The 21061-nt window shown below is 37.1% G+C and overlaps 1 protein-coding gene across 1 annotated transcript in view; it reads right to left on the bottom strand.

Annotated features, from left to right (window-relative positions):
* Positions 1–216: 216 nt before the first annotated feature.
* The window catches only part of LOC126369655 (acid sphingomyelinase-like phosphodiesterase 3b), a 57216-nt gene continuing 36371 nt past the window's right edge, over positions 217–21061 (bottom strand). The window contains exons 7-10 of the mRNA XM_050014205.1: positions 10199–10373; positions 6490–6602; positions 4661–4863; positions 217–4334 (exon numbers count right to left, since the gene is read on the bottom strand). Coding sequence (XP_049870162.1) covers positions 4094–4334; positions 4661–4863; positions 6490–6602; positions 10199–10373 — 732 coding nt within the window. The 3' untranslated portion in view covers positions 217–4093. The remainder of the gene's footprint in view (positions 4335–4660; positions 4864–6489; positions 6603–10198; positions 10374–21061) is intronic.

Here is a 21061-nt window from a genome sequence, read left to right as displayed (position 1 = left end):
TTCGTCAGGGTTGTTTTTGAGCCGCCAGTGGCCTTTGACATGACTCATGTCCGCGGAGGTCCGTGTTGTCATCATCACAGTCATGTAACGACTACGTACTTATATCAGTAAGTAGTAACCGTAACTCAGTAAGTAATAACGAGAAGTAGTCATATAAATCAATCGAATGAAACAAATTTGTAATTACAAGATTTTTATTAAATTAAACAACACCGATTCCGATAATTATAGTAACAGCAATATAGTTTATAGCTTGGCCGTGATAATCTTATCAGTAACGGTGGGTATAAAATAAACGCATTTTTTTTCTTTAGAAAACACTTGTTCTTCTTACCTACAATGCAATGTGATTTGAAATATAGATACAGAGTTTATCACAGTCAAGTTATAAAGAAACAAAAAAATATGCTAAAAGTTATAAGACGTCATATACTGCAAATACATTTCTATATTTCACTTGAGACCTATAAGTAAGTAAAAAGTTTAACTTTCTAACTAATTATTACTTTAATATCTTACAATGATGAATATGTCTAATTGATTATCTATATTTTTTTATACAGGAAATATGTTAAGCTCGATACACACAGTGGCGGTAACCGTTGCGGCGTGGGAAGGGTGAGATGGTATGGGATAGCGTGAACGCTAGCGTACAAACCCACACGTTTATAAAAATCGCTCCCGTACTCGCCGCTTTGTGCATTGAACTTAGACCCTATTTAACTAGGACACCATGGTGGCGCCTCCAGTGTTGCATAACCAAACTAATATTAAGCGCCTTAGCCACACTGCAACCGATAACAAAAAACAACAGTGATAGTGGTAAAAATATATGGGATTGAATATCACTGACACCCTATGTAGTTCATTAACCTCGTATAACAAAATGCAGTTGTATAAAGAGTTACCTCACCTGGGTTGCAAATTATGTCCAAAAGCGACAGTAAGTGATAAAATGCATTAGATTGACGTAAGATGACGTACTAAATAAATATTATTTATTCGTAGGGGATTAGTATGTCATCTTACGTCAATCTAATGCATTTTATCACTTACTGTCGCTTTTGGAAATAATTTACAACCCAGGTGAGGTAACTCTTTATACAACTGCATTTTGTTATACGAGGTTAATGAACTACATAGGGTGTCAGTGACAATGTAACGAATACTGAGGGGAATGACTCCAAGTATGATTTTGAGTCTGAGAGTGAGAATTTCCAGTCGGAAAATACATGAACATTTTCGTGTTTTTTCTATTATTTTCAGTTTCATACTTTTGCGACGGAAAATTCCACTTGGTGTCAATTCAGAATCAGGGTATATTCGTTACGATGTCACTAACGCCCGGTATATTTTTTTTAACACAACTGGAGTTACGCCACCGTGGTCTCCTAGTGAGATACGACCCTAATTAAAATAATGAGCTATATTTTAGTTTTCTTTTCAAATATAATTTAGTGACGATTTTGTTCCCAAATATTAAACAGTTTTGATTTTAGCTCTTAAATAAAAATGAATTAAGCAAACGTCCTAATTCGGCTTATATCTCTAGTTGTTCCTCAATTTACAATTTATAAATAATTAGCCATTTATATACAGAAAATATTTTACTTCAAGGGCGATTGTTCGGAATAAGATTTTTCGGTGATTTTTCTGGCAAATTTAAGTCTAAATATTTTATCAAAACATAAGTTAAATTCAAATGCACTTCATAATACGGATTTTAAGTGATAATAAAATAGTTAGCGGTGTAAGAAAACATCGTGAGAAAACCCAGATTCCCGAGAAATGCGTTTCGAAGATATGTGACCGGACCTGTATTGTACTGGTTTTCCTTTCGCGTGTTGGAAAAATCTTCAGGTTAGGTAAGCGGACCCCGTGAAAACGGAATAACGTCTCTAGGGACACGATAAGTTAAATTTCAAATTACAATGGTTGTTAAGGCCCTCAATTTATATTTAATAATTAAAGCAGAAAAACAGCGAAAGAAATCACAGAAGAATCTTGTTTTGAATGATCACGCTTAGAAATAGCCATACTAAATAGTTTATAGACATTTTCAGTTCCATATCTTAAGTTAGAATCACATTTTGTTTAATCGAAGCATTGTACGACAAACTTTAAGCAATACCTACCTAGATTACATAGCATACATATTTTTTACACACAATCTCTTCCCATTTACAATAAAAAAGCATCTTATTTGGATGTCCGACAAAGAATAGGCAATAAATTACAAAATGTGTGCGGTAAAAAAATGTTTGTAATTACCTATATTTTCCCGAAATTTTCTGGTGTGGGTTGTTAGGTCAATGACCGCCCTAAACACCTTGGTAGCAGGGTTACTACTGAGCCGCCAAAGGCCCCTGACAAGTCTCATATAACGACCACAAACTTAATTGCGTAAACCTACCTACCTACTTAGTAACTAGTCGAAGTAAAAGGAACAATCCAAGGTATAAAAAAGAAATAACATTTTATTTATTTGAATATTAAGTTACCCATTTAGCCAACTTCAGTACTTTCACAAATAAATATTCGCAAATTGTTCAGGAATAAAATAATATATTCGTTTTTCACGAATATTCGAGCAAGTTTTTTGTTTTGTTATTTCATTTTTGTAGGTTTATTTTATGTAGTTTTTAATTCACGAATGAATATATTACGTATAGATAGGTATACAAATCCGCAGACATATTCAAAGAAACAAAAATATTTTTTCTTTGTTGAGCTGAGTAATACTACGTATGAAGTACAAAATTCGACCTTATCTGTTAACGATTATAATTCCATAGAAAACCACGCCGCGGACACTCCATAGAAAAAACTCATTCTAATCGTGTGCCATCTTACCGCGTAAGTGCGACTGAGACAGTCCACGTGCGCTCCCACTTACTTCTTAGCGACTTACTCTCTGCTCATTTAGACCAACGTGAGACGCAGAGGGTGTGAGGTAAATCTAACTTGACGCGCGAAACGAATAGGTGCGGGGCGGAGAGTGTCCGTTCTATATGTATTCTTTATTCTATGACAAAACTGAAAATAAAGGCAGACAGCGCGTACGATTCGAAAAAATTAGTATGTGCTTTCAGCACTATGCTTCATACCCACTCTGGTTGATCTGATCTGGTTGTAGACAGTGGACGTGTCCCTTCCCGGGAATGTTCTCAAAGTGAGAATGTTCCTGTTGTAAAAAAACTTTTTAATAGTAAGAATACTGACTGCCTTCTTTTCAAATTGTTACTTCTTGTACTCTTGCTTCTATCTGTCTAAAGGCTAGGTAGGCCGGTAAAGGTCTTTTTATTTACATATTTTTTTGCGGCTTAAAAAAAACTACTGTGAATGTTCTCAAAGCGAAAAAAATTCCGGGAGCGGTGCATCAGTACTTGTAGAATTGTATAGGCTGTTTATGAGTGTCATAAGTTGCGTAATTTTTAAAAATAGAACTGGTTACGGGCCTGCTCGTTCTCTCGCCGCTAGAGTAGTCTAAAGTGAAGTGGCAAGTACTCCACTTCACTCTGTTCTCTCCACTTTACGTGTAGTACGTGTTGGGGACAATCTCTACCCGTTGTAAGCAATTTTTCACGCCACGTGAAAAGTTGTTGTCAGGTTTTTATTCATTTTACACAAGGGTATTAGGTGCTACGTTACAATATATTGCGAGCTTTCGAAACTATAAATAGCAACGGGGAAAATAGACCGTTGTTTTTTTTTAAACCAATTTCTACAGCGTATAAAATTCTAAGTATATACTTACCTATCTGAATCTAAACTATGACTATTTACAGTATTTCGATCGGAATATCTTCTGCTGAAATACAATTACATAGGCGTGTTGTCATCGTCAGTTTATAGTTACATCTACTTCTGTCTGGATACAAGAAATAAAGAAAATATTGAATCGGTAAAAACATAATTACACACTGTTTAATTATAATTAATTAATAACTGAATTACAAAAAACTACTAAGTCATTATTACGTGAAATAAGTGAAATGTTTACATGAAGAAATTGAGATTTGTAAAGTAAACTTAAATTATTTGTATTTTAAGATCTCAAACATTTTAGATTTCAGAAAATATCGATTCTAACTTATAAACTTGTGACAGCGACCGCTTTAGGAATAAACGTCAACAAGGTGACTATCATTGTGACAGGCGGAGCGACGAGCGGAGCGTGGTTGCTGGCAGCGGCGAGCGCGCTGGCGGCCGCCTCGACGCACTGCCGGTACGCCGCGTGCTCCAGACACGTGATCGCGCAGAAGTGTTGGTGCGCGCATGCGCCGTCACACGCCTCCGTGCTCTCATACTTCACACTGTATGCTCGTAAGTACCTACAAGTAGAAATGCCATGAAGCCACGCTTTTTACATTATAGTGAAGTTTTCTTCGTGAGACATTCAATGACTAGATTCCAACATCTGTACTGTATTGAAATACAGGCGTATACAAAATCATCACCTGTATGCGTGCGTGCACTGCAGTATACGTGCATGCGCGTGTGCGTGTGTGTGAATAATAAATACAAGTGACGAGGAGACATAACGCTCACAGGCACGTATCGTGAATTGGCGTAATTTTGATTAATTCTCGAGAGTTTCGTGTGTTTGTTGTCAAATCGATTTGAATGGGGGGGGGGGGGGGGGGGGTTAGATACTCACTTGTTGAATGTGAGCGTCTCGTGCGGCATCCCGAAGCGCAGCTTGTCGGCAAGGCCGTGCAACGAGTATGCCGACACGTCGGGTAGGCCGTAGTGCTGCGTTAGGTTATACGCCGGCGCCCAGTCGGCGCCGACCGAGCCAACTGCGCCGACCGCGCGATTCGCTCCCGCTAGCTCCATATAATACTGGGTGTAGTCTAATACCTAAAGACATTCCATAAATGAGATTCCCTCCGGCACATAAACGGATTTAAATGTCGATGAGGATGACAAATTAAGTCCATAATTGTTCTGAATATTACATTGAAGAAGACATCTTAGCGACCAAATTGTCTTCCGCATAAAAAATAAAATAAAATTGTGCGGCCGTTATAGGAAAATACTGGGCTATTTTTATTGAACAACATAATTCTTTAATTCGGTACTTAAGGGAAAAAAGTTACGCTAATTTTAAAACCATTTCGAGATTTCGTCTTAATTAGCTTTATTTCTTTATTTTTAGCTCTCAAATCAACCTGATGGTGATTATTTCTGTAATAATCGTGTACTTATTTGAACTTCATGTGACCTCTAAAGATAGTCTGTTTACCCAAATTGTCGTTTCGAAATGACGTTTATAATAAATAAAATTTTATATGATCTGTCTATAATCACCACTAAGGTGTCTTACGAGTGTGCTGTTAACAAACTTAATGAAATAACTTCTATAATAATGAGGATCACTAAGGCTTGGCGCGCAGTAAGAGTTTTTCGCCGCGCGGCAGAAAAGAACAGCGGCATAATGTCGCACTGTAATACAGCGCCGCTGCGGCGGCTCTGCAGTGCGCGCAATACAATTTAAAACTGTTTGGTACAGAATTACAGTGCGACATTATGCCGCTGCTTTATTCTGCCGCGTGGCGAAAAACTCGTAGTGCGCGCCTGGCCTAATCCCTATCATATTTATTACAAGCAAAAACTATACAAACTTAATTAAATAAATGAAAAATTATCACAATGTCATTTGCATCTGAATACTCCTACTCTTATAAACCGGCCACAGTTTGAGTACTTTTCCCCTAACAAAATGTCAATATTAAAATTTTGATACAAATTAAGCAAAGGCAAAAGTATAAACATCATTTAGGATATATTAAAAAAAAAATAACTGCTTGAAAAGCAAAACTATCAAATTCGTTTTTTATAATATAGCATAATGTTTCATTTCACAAAAATATACCTTCAAAAATACCTTACATACCCAATTGACTTTTATTATTTTTCTTTTTGTCTTTGTTTTTATGTTAGCTAATATTAAAAGTTGATAGCAATATTATTCAAGATTAAATTATTCAGTGATTTTTCTTGCTGCCTTTTTTTTGCATGAAATGGTACATTGCGACATGGATTAATGATAAACTACTATTGTGATTAATAATCTAGAAATTCATGTTAATCAATCAATTAAGTAATATTCTTTATTGCAAATATTATAACATAATAATCAAAATCACACGCAGATCGGCATCACGGTTCTTAGTGCGACAAAAAGTGTCTAACTAGACAAATCAATTAATATGTACTTTTTACTAAACGTCAAAACACGAATATGCTATAGAATTTGTATGAAAAAACACACTGTGATGTCATAGAAAAACGTGGCAAAATATAATTTATCTTTGACCTAGGAAACTACCCAATTATAACTTCTAGCGTTGCGCTGGTGTTGTACACTGGCGTCGCGATGGCTCCGCACCAGCGCCTAGTAACACCGGTAGTGCTGTGGCGACAGATTTCTGCTAAACTATTTTTTTATTATTATTTATTTATTATTATTTGGTTTTAAATTACCTTTCCGGAGTTGATGTCGAACTTGTAGAGTCTAAGGCCGGGGTTGGAGGACCCAGAGGGGCTCCGGTGAGGGCTCACTGACGGAGCCAGCAGGGCCCACGACACTGGGCGATCTGTTTTGAATATTTAATATTATTTAGTACATATTCAATTAAAAAGTTCATAATTAAAACACATAATACCGGGTTCTTACCGCATTATTATCAGGGATATGAGATTCCCGATATTTCAACACTGTTGCAAGTGCCATGAACACGGGACGACTGATGACATTGGAGTGGAGTAGTGTTGAAATATTGTTAGTTTCATATCTTTGGTAAATAACGCGGTAAGAACTCGCGTATTATGTTTTTTATCTATGATAATAACCGCGTTAACCTCAAATAATGTAAAAAGTTCGTATATCTGAATATCTCGCGAGGTGTGGAAATATGTTATACGAGCCCTACATTCCAACAGGGTATAAAAAGGATTAGATGAAGATACCTGAATATCCAAATAGGCTTTGTTTTCTATGTACGACTACTGTTCTGCCCGCGTGGTTTTCGGTTAATACCACGTTTAAAAAATGTGTCTATTTTTAATAGACATTACATAAGATCACTAAGTCTTTTAAGGGGCAATGTATACGTTTTTACAATAAGATTCCCATTGATATTCAGAATTTGCCTTTCAACTGTTTTAAGACAGTAGTTAAACAAAAACTTTACAAAAAAGGTTATTATAAACTGAGTGATTATTTAGAAGATATGAATGCATGGGATTAACTGTCTAAGAACTGATGTTAGGCAGCTAAATTACTCAATTGTATAAAAATATTTTATGTTTATTTTTTTAAAGAACGTCTTGGGCCCTGTGCCGAGGTTTTTCTTGCAGCGGCTATACAGGTTGTGAGAAGCTGCAGTAGTTTTAGGCGGATGAGACGTTCGTTATGTGAAAAATGACGATTCAAAGTGTAACTATGTTACCTACTGAATAAAGATATTTTTGAATTTGAATTTAATAATAATCTAAATCTGACCCTGGAAAGATTTCTTTGTCCATTGAAAATATTTCATCTTGAAATAGACAATCAGTGGAAAGTACTAGATGTTTGGAAAGTGTACTAAAACGAGCCCTGGAGAGTAGTCTAAGTTCAGCCCTGTATACTAAGTCCTGCCCTGATTATTAATCTAAGTTCGTCCCTAGAAACTCTTAAGCCTTTTCTACATTTCAACTTGTATAAGGATAACCACATACAGGATGTTAGTGACATTGTGACCAAAACTTTGAGGGATATTTCAGAACATGATTCTAACTAGATTTTTCCGTCGCAAAAGTATGGAACTGAAAATAATTAAAAAAGAAACTACAATTTTCATAAATTTTTCGACAGGAAAATTCCACTTGATACTTAATCAGAAACATGGTCTGAATCATGTTCCTTAGTATTCGTTACGATGTCATTAACACCCTGTACATTATAAGCTATTAAGTAAAAATAAATCTGGAGATAGAAATCCCGGTTGGCCTACGCCTCGAATATTTTTAGAGGTAAAAGATTCCGAAGCGGTTCCATTAAAACTTTATATTTCTGGGATCTCAACTAGCTGTCCAAAATATCCTAAACTTTCTAAAATATGGCACTGAGTTGTGGGAAATGTTTGGCTTTCGGCTTCTTTTTAAGGCTTGAAGATTTATTTGCTTTGAAGCCTGAAGTTGTATATAACGTATATACGTGTTCTGGGAAATACATGAGTTTTTGGAAGTAGTAATTTACCTGGGAGTTTGTATAATTAGTTGTTCAATAAATATCATAATGTTACGAATATAAATTACATTATTATAATTTTGACACGCGTTTGTAGGTTATAATAATTTAATTGAGCGTGGTAAAGGCATAGAGTATTATCAATAGTGCCATAGGAAGCAATATGTATGGTTTATATTGAAGTTAGTATTATATTTACTTACCTATTAATATAATCAGACGTTCATTCATATACGAGTATTACATACAGTATTGAGCGTAGGTAGGGGAAAAGGTTATACGAATTGAATTTATTTTATAATTAGCATTTGATTTAATTTATCTTAAGTGCAATTTTCACTAACACAGTTGGCTAGAACATTATAGACGGCGACATGGCTCACCAACTAACACGTTGGTCTAACAGAAAGCTCGGTGAAGTGTACAGTCATGAGCAATATAATGTACCCGCTTTAGGACTCTGTCGCACTAACATATTTGACATTTGGTGAGACTTACAGTTCAATTTGTCAAAAAGTTAATGTAACATGTTACCAAAGTGTATATACATTAATGCTCATGACCGTACTCGTTGTGAGTACTTAGTTCATCTCGCGGCAGAGTTACATCCACCTCTCACTACTCTAATTGAGATATAGTCGTGAACTTATATATATTGTTATGCTATTTTATTTAATTCCACGAGTTCCGATGATTATTAGTTTATGTGAATACTGTAGTTTTTGTACTGTATTATTGCATCACGTTAGAAAGGATACCACCTGCTTTGATTTTTATCCGCTCATATATCATTTCTAATTTATTCAATTAATTTCATAGGTATGTCTGGCATTTGTTCCAGAAGATTACATCTAATGAATAAACGTCTCGCTTGCCTTATGGCGTCGCATTGAGCGAGCGGAAGGAAGTTTGCTTACGTCATAGTCGCATGACTCTGCCAGATTTTACGCTCTATATCAGATGTATATTTTTTTTGACTAACCAAACGAATGTGGGGTGTATGAAAGTGTGGGTAAAAGAGTAAGATAATATATAAGATGAACGAGTAAGAGAGAATTGAATTTGAATTTAAATTAGAGACAGGTACGCGAGACAGAGATGTAGGATACGTGTGTGAAAGAGAAAATATATGAGTGAAGACGGATTCAGTTGAACAGAGTAGAAGAACGAGAGGTATGAGACAAAAAGGACAGAAGAGGAATGGAAGACGACGTGTGCGCCCTGCTGAAAGCTACAATACAATACAATACAACAATTTATTGCACCCAAATTAAAAAAAATAATTACAAAAAGACACGAAAACTTTTTTCTAATTTGAATAATACTTAAGTAAGTTTAAATATCTGTGCTGTGTTCATTTATGTTTGTGTTTTATTCTGAGACAATATAGTGGGTTATGAAGATTTCAGTGTTTATTTTCGCCCTCCCACTTACCCACGTAAATTATTTACTCTCTGTATTATGGCGAAGCTAATAATGTGCTCTTTACTTATTTCACATAGCCTGGGGAAAAAATATTTGTGTGATATGCCAGTGGTTTTCGATTTTTTTTATCCCCTGTCAAAGAGGCTCCTGCATTGCAATCTATACTAATACTTATTATAAATGCAAGAGTAATTCTGTTTGTGTTTATGTCTATCTGTTGCCTTAGTATACGCATCTACAGGAGTAACCTATTGCCATTAACCGGGCACAACTACTGGAAACCACAGAAAACCCACCTCCTCCTCTTCCCCTCAACGTTGCTGTGCCCTACAGGGTCCATGTTATAGTTCCTATGCCTATGTAACACCCACGCCAATGAATAATTGAGAAACCCAAGAAAAGACATTAGATATAGTTTTTATAAGGGGCTGCTAAAATCATGTCTGGGTGCGATAAAATCAAATTTCACACGAAAGATGTCGCGGGAAAGCAGAGAAAGTTAGTAGACATAAATAATTTGATTTAAATGCATACCATTGTCATAGAAAACTCTGAAGGTGTCTGCGTGGAGATGTCCAAAGAATTGGCCGGCGATGATACGCGCATGTTTGCGCACTGTGCGCAGGTATTGCGCGTTGGCATCCGCTGAGTACGACACCTGCGCCGTGCGCGGTGCGAACCCCGGCGCCGCGTGGCCTACTATGTACACCTGAGAAGAAAATATATAATATTTTTAACCCTGTTAATTTATATTAACAGTATCCGTGATCAAATCAAATATTCTTTATTTTACACATATATATTATGTACACGAAACATTTTAAAAAACATTCACATAATTATAATGGTCTAATTTTTAGGCGGCTCTTACTTCAGTAGGTCGGAGTGCGATGGTGGCTGAGTTCGAACAGGGACCCAGACCTACGGGGTATAACGTAGATTCCTTCCCCAGGGATACGGGTGAAGACCTCAACGGTTACAGAGGCGAAGATGGGAGCCATTGGTACGGCAATGCAGGACGGAAGGGGCGAGTCACAGGGACTGTAACCTGGAACCTGACAGAGGGCAGCAGTAACTGTCAGTACTTGCAGAAGCAGAGGACAGGAGTCCTAGTATGGCTTTGTAATAGACTACTCTGGGCGCCATCCCACTTGCGTCAAATAGAGTACTGCGGGCAGAAGGCAAGAGGGAAACCACTGCCCTATTTTTCCCTAAAAAAGTAGCATGGAAAATCCTGCACCGACAAGAGCGTGGCTCTTAAATTGATAATGATGAGTTTTTAGGCTCACGATCTGGAGGCGAAATGTTACTGACCGACTAGTCGTCACTCTCTTAGTCTTCTTCTCATCAAGAATTCTCAGAAACTACAAGTGCTAGGAGTCTTTTTGCATGGAGGTTACTTTTAGAAGACGGGATTTTGCGAAATTGGACCGTGTACTAGGTTCAAGATAAATTATAAAATTCTGATTACTTACTACATAAAGACAGGTCTAAAACTGACGAAAAACATTTTCTTTTTTCTATTTAATTTATTTATGAATTTTAGTCAAGAAAAACGTAAAAATAAGTCTGACATTTTATTACGTTTTCTATGACGTCGTAATGTCCTTTTTCATACAAATTCCATAGTGATTTCGTGTTTAGAAGTTTAGTAAAAAATAACTGATTTGGCTAGTTGGAAACTAGCCTATTCAATCCCCAGTTTTAATAGTAGGGTTCCACGCGAACGAAGTCGCGGATAACAGCTAGTATAGTGCCACAATAAATTGTTAGCAGTTTAGATAAAGATCCAAACAAACACTTTGAGGGAAATTATAAAAGCTATTTATTGGATGGAATAATTTATTCGACTCTCTGAATGGTAAATTTTTAATGATTGAAAATTAAAGAAGTGTGTCTGTAATTTATACAGAGTGTTAGTGAAATCGTAACGAATATTAGGGCCATAATTCAGACGATGATTCGGAGTTAATATCAAGTGGATTTGTTTTTAGATTTTTTCAAATATTTTCAATAAAAAGTATAGAACTTTTGCGATGGAAAATGATCTGAATCACTCCCCTCAGTATTTGTTACGATGTCACATACACCCCGTACAAGTATGTATAGTAGCCATACATAAACATGGCATAATGTCCTGTGGGAAATTTCATGAAAAAAATAGTGTTTTTTTTATTATTTTTAGTTCTATACTTATGCGACGAATAATTCCATTTGATATCAACTCAAAAGCATGGTCTGTATAATCCCACAAAGTTTTCGTTACGATGTTACTTACACTCCGTATTACAAAAGCGTCTAATTAAGCGATTCTCTGAAATCTTTTTTTCTGTGGAAACACGACGCGAAGTGCAATCAAAATACGTCGCGAAAACATAAAAGAAAACAAGTATTAATAAATATTTACAAATACATTTACATGCTTTAAAAAGACTGGGGATTTCAAATAAATATTATTTATTCATGAAAATGGAGTTCACATACAAGATAAATAGAAAATACAGATTTGTAACAAAAAAGATTTGAAGTGCTTCGTTTCATTATTATATTTTTTGTTATCTCGGCATAGAATAAGGAATAATACTACGTACAGAACGGTAACTCTCCGCTCCCCACCTGCGATCACCCCCCTCAGTCTTACTTTAGTCTTTAATTGTATGCGTGTCAGACGTTACACACACAGATGCGCGTGTACGATAACCTCAATGTGTAGTGTCTGTGTAACACGAGGTTTTACGTATGAAGTGTCCAAGGTGTGACCACCATTCATGTTAAAATTATTAAGATGTTTACTAAAGCTCTATTTAATAATCCATTGGTTGTCACCTGGCACTTGCTGTACCTACAAAAAGTTACAGGTTTAATTTCCGATTTAAAAACCGTTTCTGGATCGCCTGAATTTAAAAGGGCACTGTACTATACTAAGACATTTAGAAGCCTTATGTACAGACAGGCTTGTTATATTTGCGTGTCCTACCTAGTCATAGACCTCGCATAACAAATAGACATCCAATCTCCGTAAAAAAGTGCCCGCGACGCATTTTGTCACTAGTGACGGCGTTTAACGACACTGTACAACCGATATTGCACTTTATTTGAACATCTATAACATTTTAATTTGAGGGAACGAACTCATATTATCTACATAACTTAATGTTTACGTATTTACGACATGGTTCGGATGCTTTTTGACGACGACGCCCTGAGCCGAGGTTCGCGCCCAACTGGGCACCCTCAGGCCTGTTGTCTTAAAAGTTGTACCGGGTGAGAGCCTTCAGCGCTCCCCATTTGTGCGGTCAAGTAGTTAATGCCATCTGCGGCAAATCTACAATAAGTCACGTCAAAAAAAAGATGCTTTTTGAGAACAACGCTTGACTCGCACTGTGAGCAGGTTCAAATCTCAGTACGGGCCTAAACCAATGATTTTCGAATTTGTTTTCGAATTCGTGTATTATACCTTTAATGATCACGTGCTCAGCGGTAAAAGAAAACGTCGTGGAACCCCATATCCCCGTTTCGTTTCGGAGGTATGTGACCTAACATGATTGGGCTGGTTTTCCCTTAGCAGGATGGAAGGTCAGACAGGCAGTCACTTCTGTAAAAAAACCAGACCTGTCAAATCTTGAAGTTATAACGGGATAAAGCTAGTGAGATGATGATAATGATGACATAAGACGTTTTTGTTTCCCAGGTTCGAATAGCCAACAGAGGAATGTTTCATGTTGTCAAACAGTCATTCGCCACTATAAAAACCGACCCTAATCTTTAGGTTAGGTAAGTGGACTCAGTGAAAAACAGGATAACGCTAGGGAGATGACTTGTTGTTTTATGTTATTTCTGTAACTTCTTCTATCGTGTGGGTTGTGAGGTGGATTACCAACCCCATTAACTCTGGTGTCAGGGTTACTATTGTACCGCCAAAGGTCCCTGACATGGCTCACGTAACGAGTACTAACTTGCATCAGTAAGTAGTAACCGGGACCAACGGCTTAACGTGCCTTTCGAAGCACGGATCATGTTACTTTCGGACAATCAGGTGATCAGCCTGTAATTTCCTAACCAAACTAGGGATCACAAAGTGATTTTTGTGATATGTCCCCACCGAGATTTAAACCCGGGACCTCCGGACGGTGAAACCACTGGACCACAGAGGCCGTTATCTATCTATCTATATAACGGGAACCAAGTATTATTATGTCATCTGTAGAAGTACACCAAAGAAAACAATTAAGAGTGTTGGTATGGGTAGATAACATGAGGTTCTGTGCAGCAAGTCTCCCATTTATACCACCATTGTTATTCCTGCAACCGTTTCAAATGAAATTATTTACGTGCTGATGCCACAGTGTACTAAAGTTATATGTTCATTTCATACAGGCTAGCTATGCCTGCGGAAATTTACACCATACAGCCTTTGTCCAAACCGAAGGTATATTTCCCAAAAATATCATTAAGTATTCTGTGTTTCGAAAAGAACGTTAAGCAGTTGGTCTTGGGACAGTGGCGGATTGAGATTTTCTGAGGCCCAAAGCGCTCAAGCCCTCTCTTACTTGAATCTGGAAAATATTAGTAAGTATTGTAAATACAAATGACAAAACGAAAAAAAATCCCCACCCAAAATTAAAATAAAAATAATTAATAATAATAATAATTATTTTTTTATTATTATTATTATTGTGGTAAATTGTGACCTGTTTTAATACAAATATGTTCTTATTTATTTACTTTTTGTCCATCTGTTTTCTTAATTGTTTCACAAATTTCCTATAGTTTGGTAAAACAAAAGTTCGGGGAAATAACCTTCGATCAAAGGTAATCAGTAATCAGAAATCAGAATCATTTATTCAACGTAATTATCATGGATAAACTTGTTGAAGGTCAATGTTACATATTTGAATTAACGTCATTTCGCAAGGTGTTATTGGCTGAGGAGAAGAAATGACAAGAAACTGCAACAGTAAAACATCTTTTAAATCAATGAGGGTACATTACAAGTTATTTAATAACTAGAGGAACACATTCAATACCAGACATTTTTACATTTAGGTAATCATTAATCTTATAACATAAACTGCCTATATACGTCCCACTGCTGGGCACAGGCCTCCCCTCAATCATTAATCTTATAATAAGCTTTTTTACATAAAGTAAGCTTCACATGAGCTTTAAATTTATTTTCTGACAAATTTAAAATATTATCTCGTATAAATCTCTCCTATAAAAACGTATACATAACCCCAAAAAGATGAATTTGATTTACTTAATCTACTTACATTTTATTTTTATTCCTTGTATTGTAAGTATGCCTTTCGCAGTTTTTCTGAAGGGGAATTACATTTTTACATACATACATAAGGTCGAAGCATTATTCGAGGACAAAGCATTATTTCATAGAACTTTCACACAACGTGTGACAGAAGAGGAGACCTCTGGGACCCATGCGCACGTGCTTAATGCTTATTGCTCCGCCACTGGTTACGGTTACTACTTCATCATCACCAGCCCATTAACGTCCCCACTGCTGGGGCACTGGCCTTCCCTATGGATGGATAGGGAGATCGGGCCGATCTTAAACCACCACGCGGGTCCAGTGCGGATTGATGGTTATTAACGACTGCTAATGCAGCCGGGACCAACGGCTTAACGTGCCTTCCGAAGCACGGAGGAGCTCGAGATGAAAACTTTTTTTTTGTTTGTTTTCACCCATCCTATGCCCGGCCTTTCTGAGTATGTAATCGTAACATGAGCATAAAATAAAGAATAGTAACTCCATATTCAACGGTAAATTCTTCACCCCGCACCAATTCGTATTGGGTGCCGATCTCACCTTCTTTAAGCTGTTAAGGAGTAAGGGAGAGAGCGCGGACTATCTGTCTCGCTCGCACTTAATCGTTAGGCGGCTTAAGGTAATTATGACATTTTTATATGGAGTGTCTAGTGTGTGACTTGAACCAGTCTTTGGTCACACAATTATAACCCTGACTCTAGGCCCATCCTGGACACTCCCTACTAAAATCTCATTCTTGTGCCGCCTAACGCGTAAGTGCGAACGAGACAGTCCTCGCGTCTTACTCCTTACTCTTTAGCGTGTTACGGTCATTTAAGACTAAAGTTAGACCCAAAGGGGGTGAAGTCGGTATCTGACACGAATTAGTGCGGGGCGGAGCGTTAACGTTCTACACGTTATTCTATGCTCTGGAGTTGGTAAAATCGGTCGAATAACACAATCGTACTGTTCTACTGTACTCTGTAACATGGTATCGAAGCCTGCTACCATTAACGCGGTAACTTATTGCAAGCTATTGTAATTATTCATAATTGCGAATGTGGAGTTTATACGTACATGACGTACTGGAAATGGTTTATACAACAGTTGCACGGCCAATATGAGCGATATGACAGGACAGATTGTTAGAGAGCTCGTTACAAATGTGTTCAATGATTTTGGCTGAGGATTTTTTTGGTTATAAATCGGTATGTTACTACAAATAGGTAAGTGAACAGTTTTCTCTCAAAACAATTCCCGTGATTACAATGAAAGTTTATTTGAAAGTATACATAATATATCATCATCATATTATGTTATTTATCATCACTAATTTAATAGCCATGCTACTTTTTTAGGGAAAAGACTGCCAATAGTACAGGAACCATTGGGCAGTGGTTTCTTTCTTGCCTCTTGCTTCCGCCTCGCAGTACTCTGTCTGTTTGTATTATAATAGTATTATTATTTTGGTTTATTTGTATTGTTATTTATTTGATAGGATTACGAATGCGGCATATAAAGCGAAGGTTGATGGTAGGGCTGGCAGAGGAAAACCTAAGACGTATATTGACGAAATTGGAGATGTCCTTAGAAAAGGTTTAGTACGATCTACTCTGAACTGGCGTGCGTGTATGAAACGATTGATGAATGTGGAGGACGCAAGTGAAGTGTGTCAGGAACGAAGCAAATGGAATTCTTTTGTCTCTGTTTATCTCGGTGGGAAACAGGCGTGAGTTTATCTATATATGTATGTATATTTAACAAACTACCAACGTTTATGTTAACAACACATTGAGGATTTTTGGATGACATTAACTACTTGGCCGGAAGATTGACGGCTCTCACTCGGTTCAAAATTTAAGACATCAGGCTTAAGGGTGCGCTAACCTCGGGTCAGGGCGAGCTGAAGTCAAAATAAAAATAATAAAAACAGGTATACAATAATAAAATGTAGATAACATAGCATAAAAAGTCTTTATATGTCCTACTGCTGGGCACAGGCCTGCCCTCAGTCAACCGGAGGAGGCATGAAGTATACTCCAGGCAAAATGTGTTCTTTTAAAATGAATACGCAATTAGGCTTTTTATTTCATTTATTTTTACAACTATACATATTTACAGTTTCTTTTTCTACTGCCAAAGAAGTCTTATCCGTTTATCTGCCTCTTGCATACGGTTATTTACGTATGTGTAGTACACACTAAAATTTATTTTATATTATTATGGCAACACTGCATTGTAATCTTGCTTCTACCCTTCTAACGTCAAGGCGAAGGGGTGTTGCTTTTGCCACTTTTAATAATTTTATCATCATCATACAAGAGGAGCTAGGTGGCGCAGCGGTAAACGCGCTCGGTCTGCGATTGTTGAAGTTAAGCAACCTTCGCAAAGGCCGGTCATAGGATGGGTGACCACAAAAAAAAGTTTTCATCTCGAGCTCCTCCGTGCTTCGGAAGGCACGTTAAGCCGTTGGTCTCGGATGCATTAGCAGTCGTTAATAACCACTAATCCGCACTGGGCCCGCGTGGTGGTTTAAGGCCCGATCTCCCTATCCATCCATAGGGGAGGCCCGTGCCCCAGCAGTGGGGACGTTAATGGGCTGGTGATGATACAGTTCCAACAAATTACATACTGGCTGTTTGTGTTTTTATGTTAAACAATTAATATTGATAATAATATAATTTGGATAACCTCAGCCATAGTTGAATTTATCCCAAAACTGAATACCTATAAATATGATAATTAAATTTTGATATTACGAAACGCTCGAATATTTGGTACATGCCTTAGCAAGCTTTATTAAATCGTCACTAAGCATTCATAATAATGGCAATAGAGTGTGGCTCGTAATAATATAATATACAGGCTGTTAGTAACATTGTAACGAAATATTTGAGGGATGATTCAGACTATGATTTTTAGTTGATAATTATTATGTGGAATTTTCCGTCGCAAAAGTATGGAACTGGAATTATTAAAAAAGAAGACAAACATTTTCATTAATTTTCCACTTGATCACTTCTTTTTCAGAATCATTGTCTGAATCATCCCCCTCAGTATTCGTTACGGTGTCACTAACACCCTGTATGTGCCAATCTGTCCTAAGTTTGCTCACTACGGCATTCGACCACAGCCATATTCTGAACATCACTATTACCTATAAAAAACCTCCGTGGTCTATCGGTTAGAGCGTTACGCTATTTTTTTATTTTTTTAATAGAACAATCTAGAGGTCCGGGTTCGATTTTCGATAGGGCCATTGTCGAATTCACTTTGTGAGTCTGTCCTTTGTTTCGCCTGTTTTGAATCGCCTGATTTTCTGTACGTACGTTAAGCCGAAGGTCCCGGCTCTTAAACGTAAAAAAAACGTTCAACAACCCGCAGTGGAGCAGCGTGGTGGACTATTCTCCATACCCCCTCCGCTTGATTGAAGTGACGCCTGTGCCCAGCAGTGGGACGTATATAGGCTGTTTATGTTAAATGTTATGTTATAAAACCATTTTCTGTTAATGCTTTGATGTAAATGTTTTCTTACTATACACGTGAACGTAGAGATTAGGTAGATTTTATTGATATACTTAATTGGAAATTGTGTACTGCTTAGTGGTCCGGTAGTAGTTAGAAGTGTAACTATGACCAGGGTGCATCATACAGTGATCACGACCGACCACGAATGTGATTTTGCGTTTGTATGTAAACTCTAGAGCAAAAAGATATATATCGTGAAAATTTGTTATACCTGCTAACATTAATCTCAAGAAAAAACAAGTCAAATAAAACATTCACGTAATCCTTCAGCTACCTACGGGAGGCTGTTCAAATATTACTTCCCTGCAATTCCGAAGAGACGATTAGATTAACGGGTTTCTAATCTGTAATTTATTAACGCAGCCATATTTGATTGCGGCCCTTACGCTGTTCCGAGTGTGGTGTATAGCTGCCTTAAATTACGAGTATGTATATAAGCTTTCTTCGCGAATTAGTTTCTTTTACCGATTTCTAAATTGGCACGGATGGATATCGAAATCCATAATTTTATATACCTGTAAATGATGTTAATGATACAAAATTGACTCTCACAATACTCTTGGTCGGCTCTGTACGAAATTTCATCAAAATCGGTTGAGATTTTCTTCTATCGTGGGGATTGTGAGGTGGATTACCAACCCCATCAACTCTGGTGTCATAGTTATTACTGAACCGCCATAGGCCACTGACATGGCTCAACGGTTGAGATATATTCGTGTGAAAGCGTATGTAATAGACAGATAGACAGACAGACAAAGTTACTTTCACATTTATAAATACATAAGTACCTATTTACTAGTTTAAAGCACACAGAAGCGATGTATCTATGCCCGCGTTCTAGTTCGTAATGAAATGAAAATTAGAATATTCACTACATTTAGGTATATAGGCGATGTTGAGTTGATTAAATGTTACACCGGTTTATCATTAGGGCTTCAAAATGGCTGTGCGTTGTTTTTTGATTGCTTGCTCTACCCATTCTAATACAGATCGCGAACGTGGTTATGTTGAATATTCCGTGTCGCTTATTGCAGATTTCACTACTTGGCCGGACAAATGGGAAGCGCTAAGTCTATATACTAAGAAAGGGTTTCTCGACGCGTGTGCCTCGAATTAATCATAGCTATATTATAGCGTACACATTGCAATATTTACACTGCTTTGAGGTAAGCCGTGGCTTTGTTTGCTGAGTGCTGTGTTGTGTTACAAATTACATTGCTGTTTCAACACGATTTATGTGCAGGAACCAACGGACAAATTCTGCTTCGGCGAATACGACATTTAGACATTTTTCATTGTACGTTTATTTGCGGAATGCTTACCTACTCTAAATGTTTATATGTGATCTCTTCTAACTGCATCGTGCTTCCTGCCGCACGTTATTTTAGAAGTATAAATTAATCTTTAAAGACGCCAGGGAATCAATAGGTTTCCAACTAGTCAAATCAGTTACTTTTTACTAAACGTCAAAACACGAAATGACTACGGAATTTGTATGAAAAAACACACTGTGACGTCTTAGAGACACGTGATAATAGGTTAAATGGAAAATGAAAATGTGTTTCGTTAGTTTTATTTTAGATCTATTGTCATTTAGTAATCAAAATTTAATAATTTATCTTGCTAGTACATGACCCAATTGTTTTGGGAAAGAAGAGGTTTTTACGACTACTGGCACCCTCGGACCTGTTGTCTTCAATTTTGTACTGGATGAGAGGTCTTTGCGCTCCCAATTTGTCCAGTCAAGTAGCTAATGCCATTTGCGACAAATCAACAATAAGTCACGTCAAAAATAAAATCTAGCACTTTTCTGTACCTACCTTTCTAGTACCTAACATAAATTGAATCTTGACAAGATGGCGGAAAGTCAAGATGGCGGCGCCACAGTTTAACCTGTGTAACCTATATCCTTTTTAGTTTAGGCACACGTCGGAATCTTCATACAAAACACCTCTTTTAAACAGACACGCATTGACGTTATCGTTCACGCGCATCTGTGTGACGACCGGAGCCTAAAGTAAGACCGATTGAGGTAAACCTAGCTCAGACGCTCATTCTACGGTTTAGGTACCAAACAGTACTGCATCAGTCTAGCCAGAAATGTCAGGTGCTGCCGTTTCACACATCGACGACTTCCCTGAGACACGAGAGGCGGAATACATAATTGAATGTTTCCCTAATCTACAGCTAAATGGGATCAATGTTCAAATTGGAGTGGACTGTTGCAAATTCCAGGCAAACCAAGATAAGATTAATCAGGTCTGTCATAGGGCGGTATTAATAAACTAACCTCAGCTTCGAGACTGCCCTCAAGATCGTGTCAATATGACAGTCTTCATATAAAAACAGGGACTTGAGCATGGTCTTGAGGGCAGTCTCAGCTGTGATTAGTGTATTAATACCACTCATAGAATTATACTCCTTGGCAAATAAAAATGGGTTCTACGAATTTTGTTTTTTATTAATATTTCTACTAAGTAGGTTTCTACTTTTAAAATATGAATTTAAAAACAAACTTAGGATTGGAATTGTTAATATAAAAAGTAGAATTAAATAATTATAGTTACGTGTGAAATCTTTAGATGTGATGCCTCGAAATTATC

The sequence above is a fragment of the Pectinophora gossypiella genome, chromosome 9 (assembly GCF_024362695.1).
Source record: "Pectinophora gossypiella chromosome 9, ilPecGoss1.1, whole genome shotgun sequence".
Taxonomy (NCBI): Eukaryota; Metazoa; Arthropoda; class Insecta; order Lepidoptera; family Gelechiidae; genus Pectinophora; species Pectinophora gossypiella.
The sequence above is the reverse complement of the archived record's forward strand: the minus strand, read 5'-3'. Positions and strand labels throughout refer to the sequence as shown.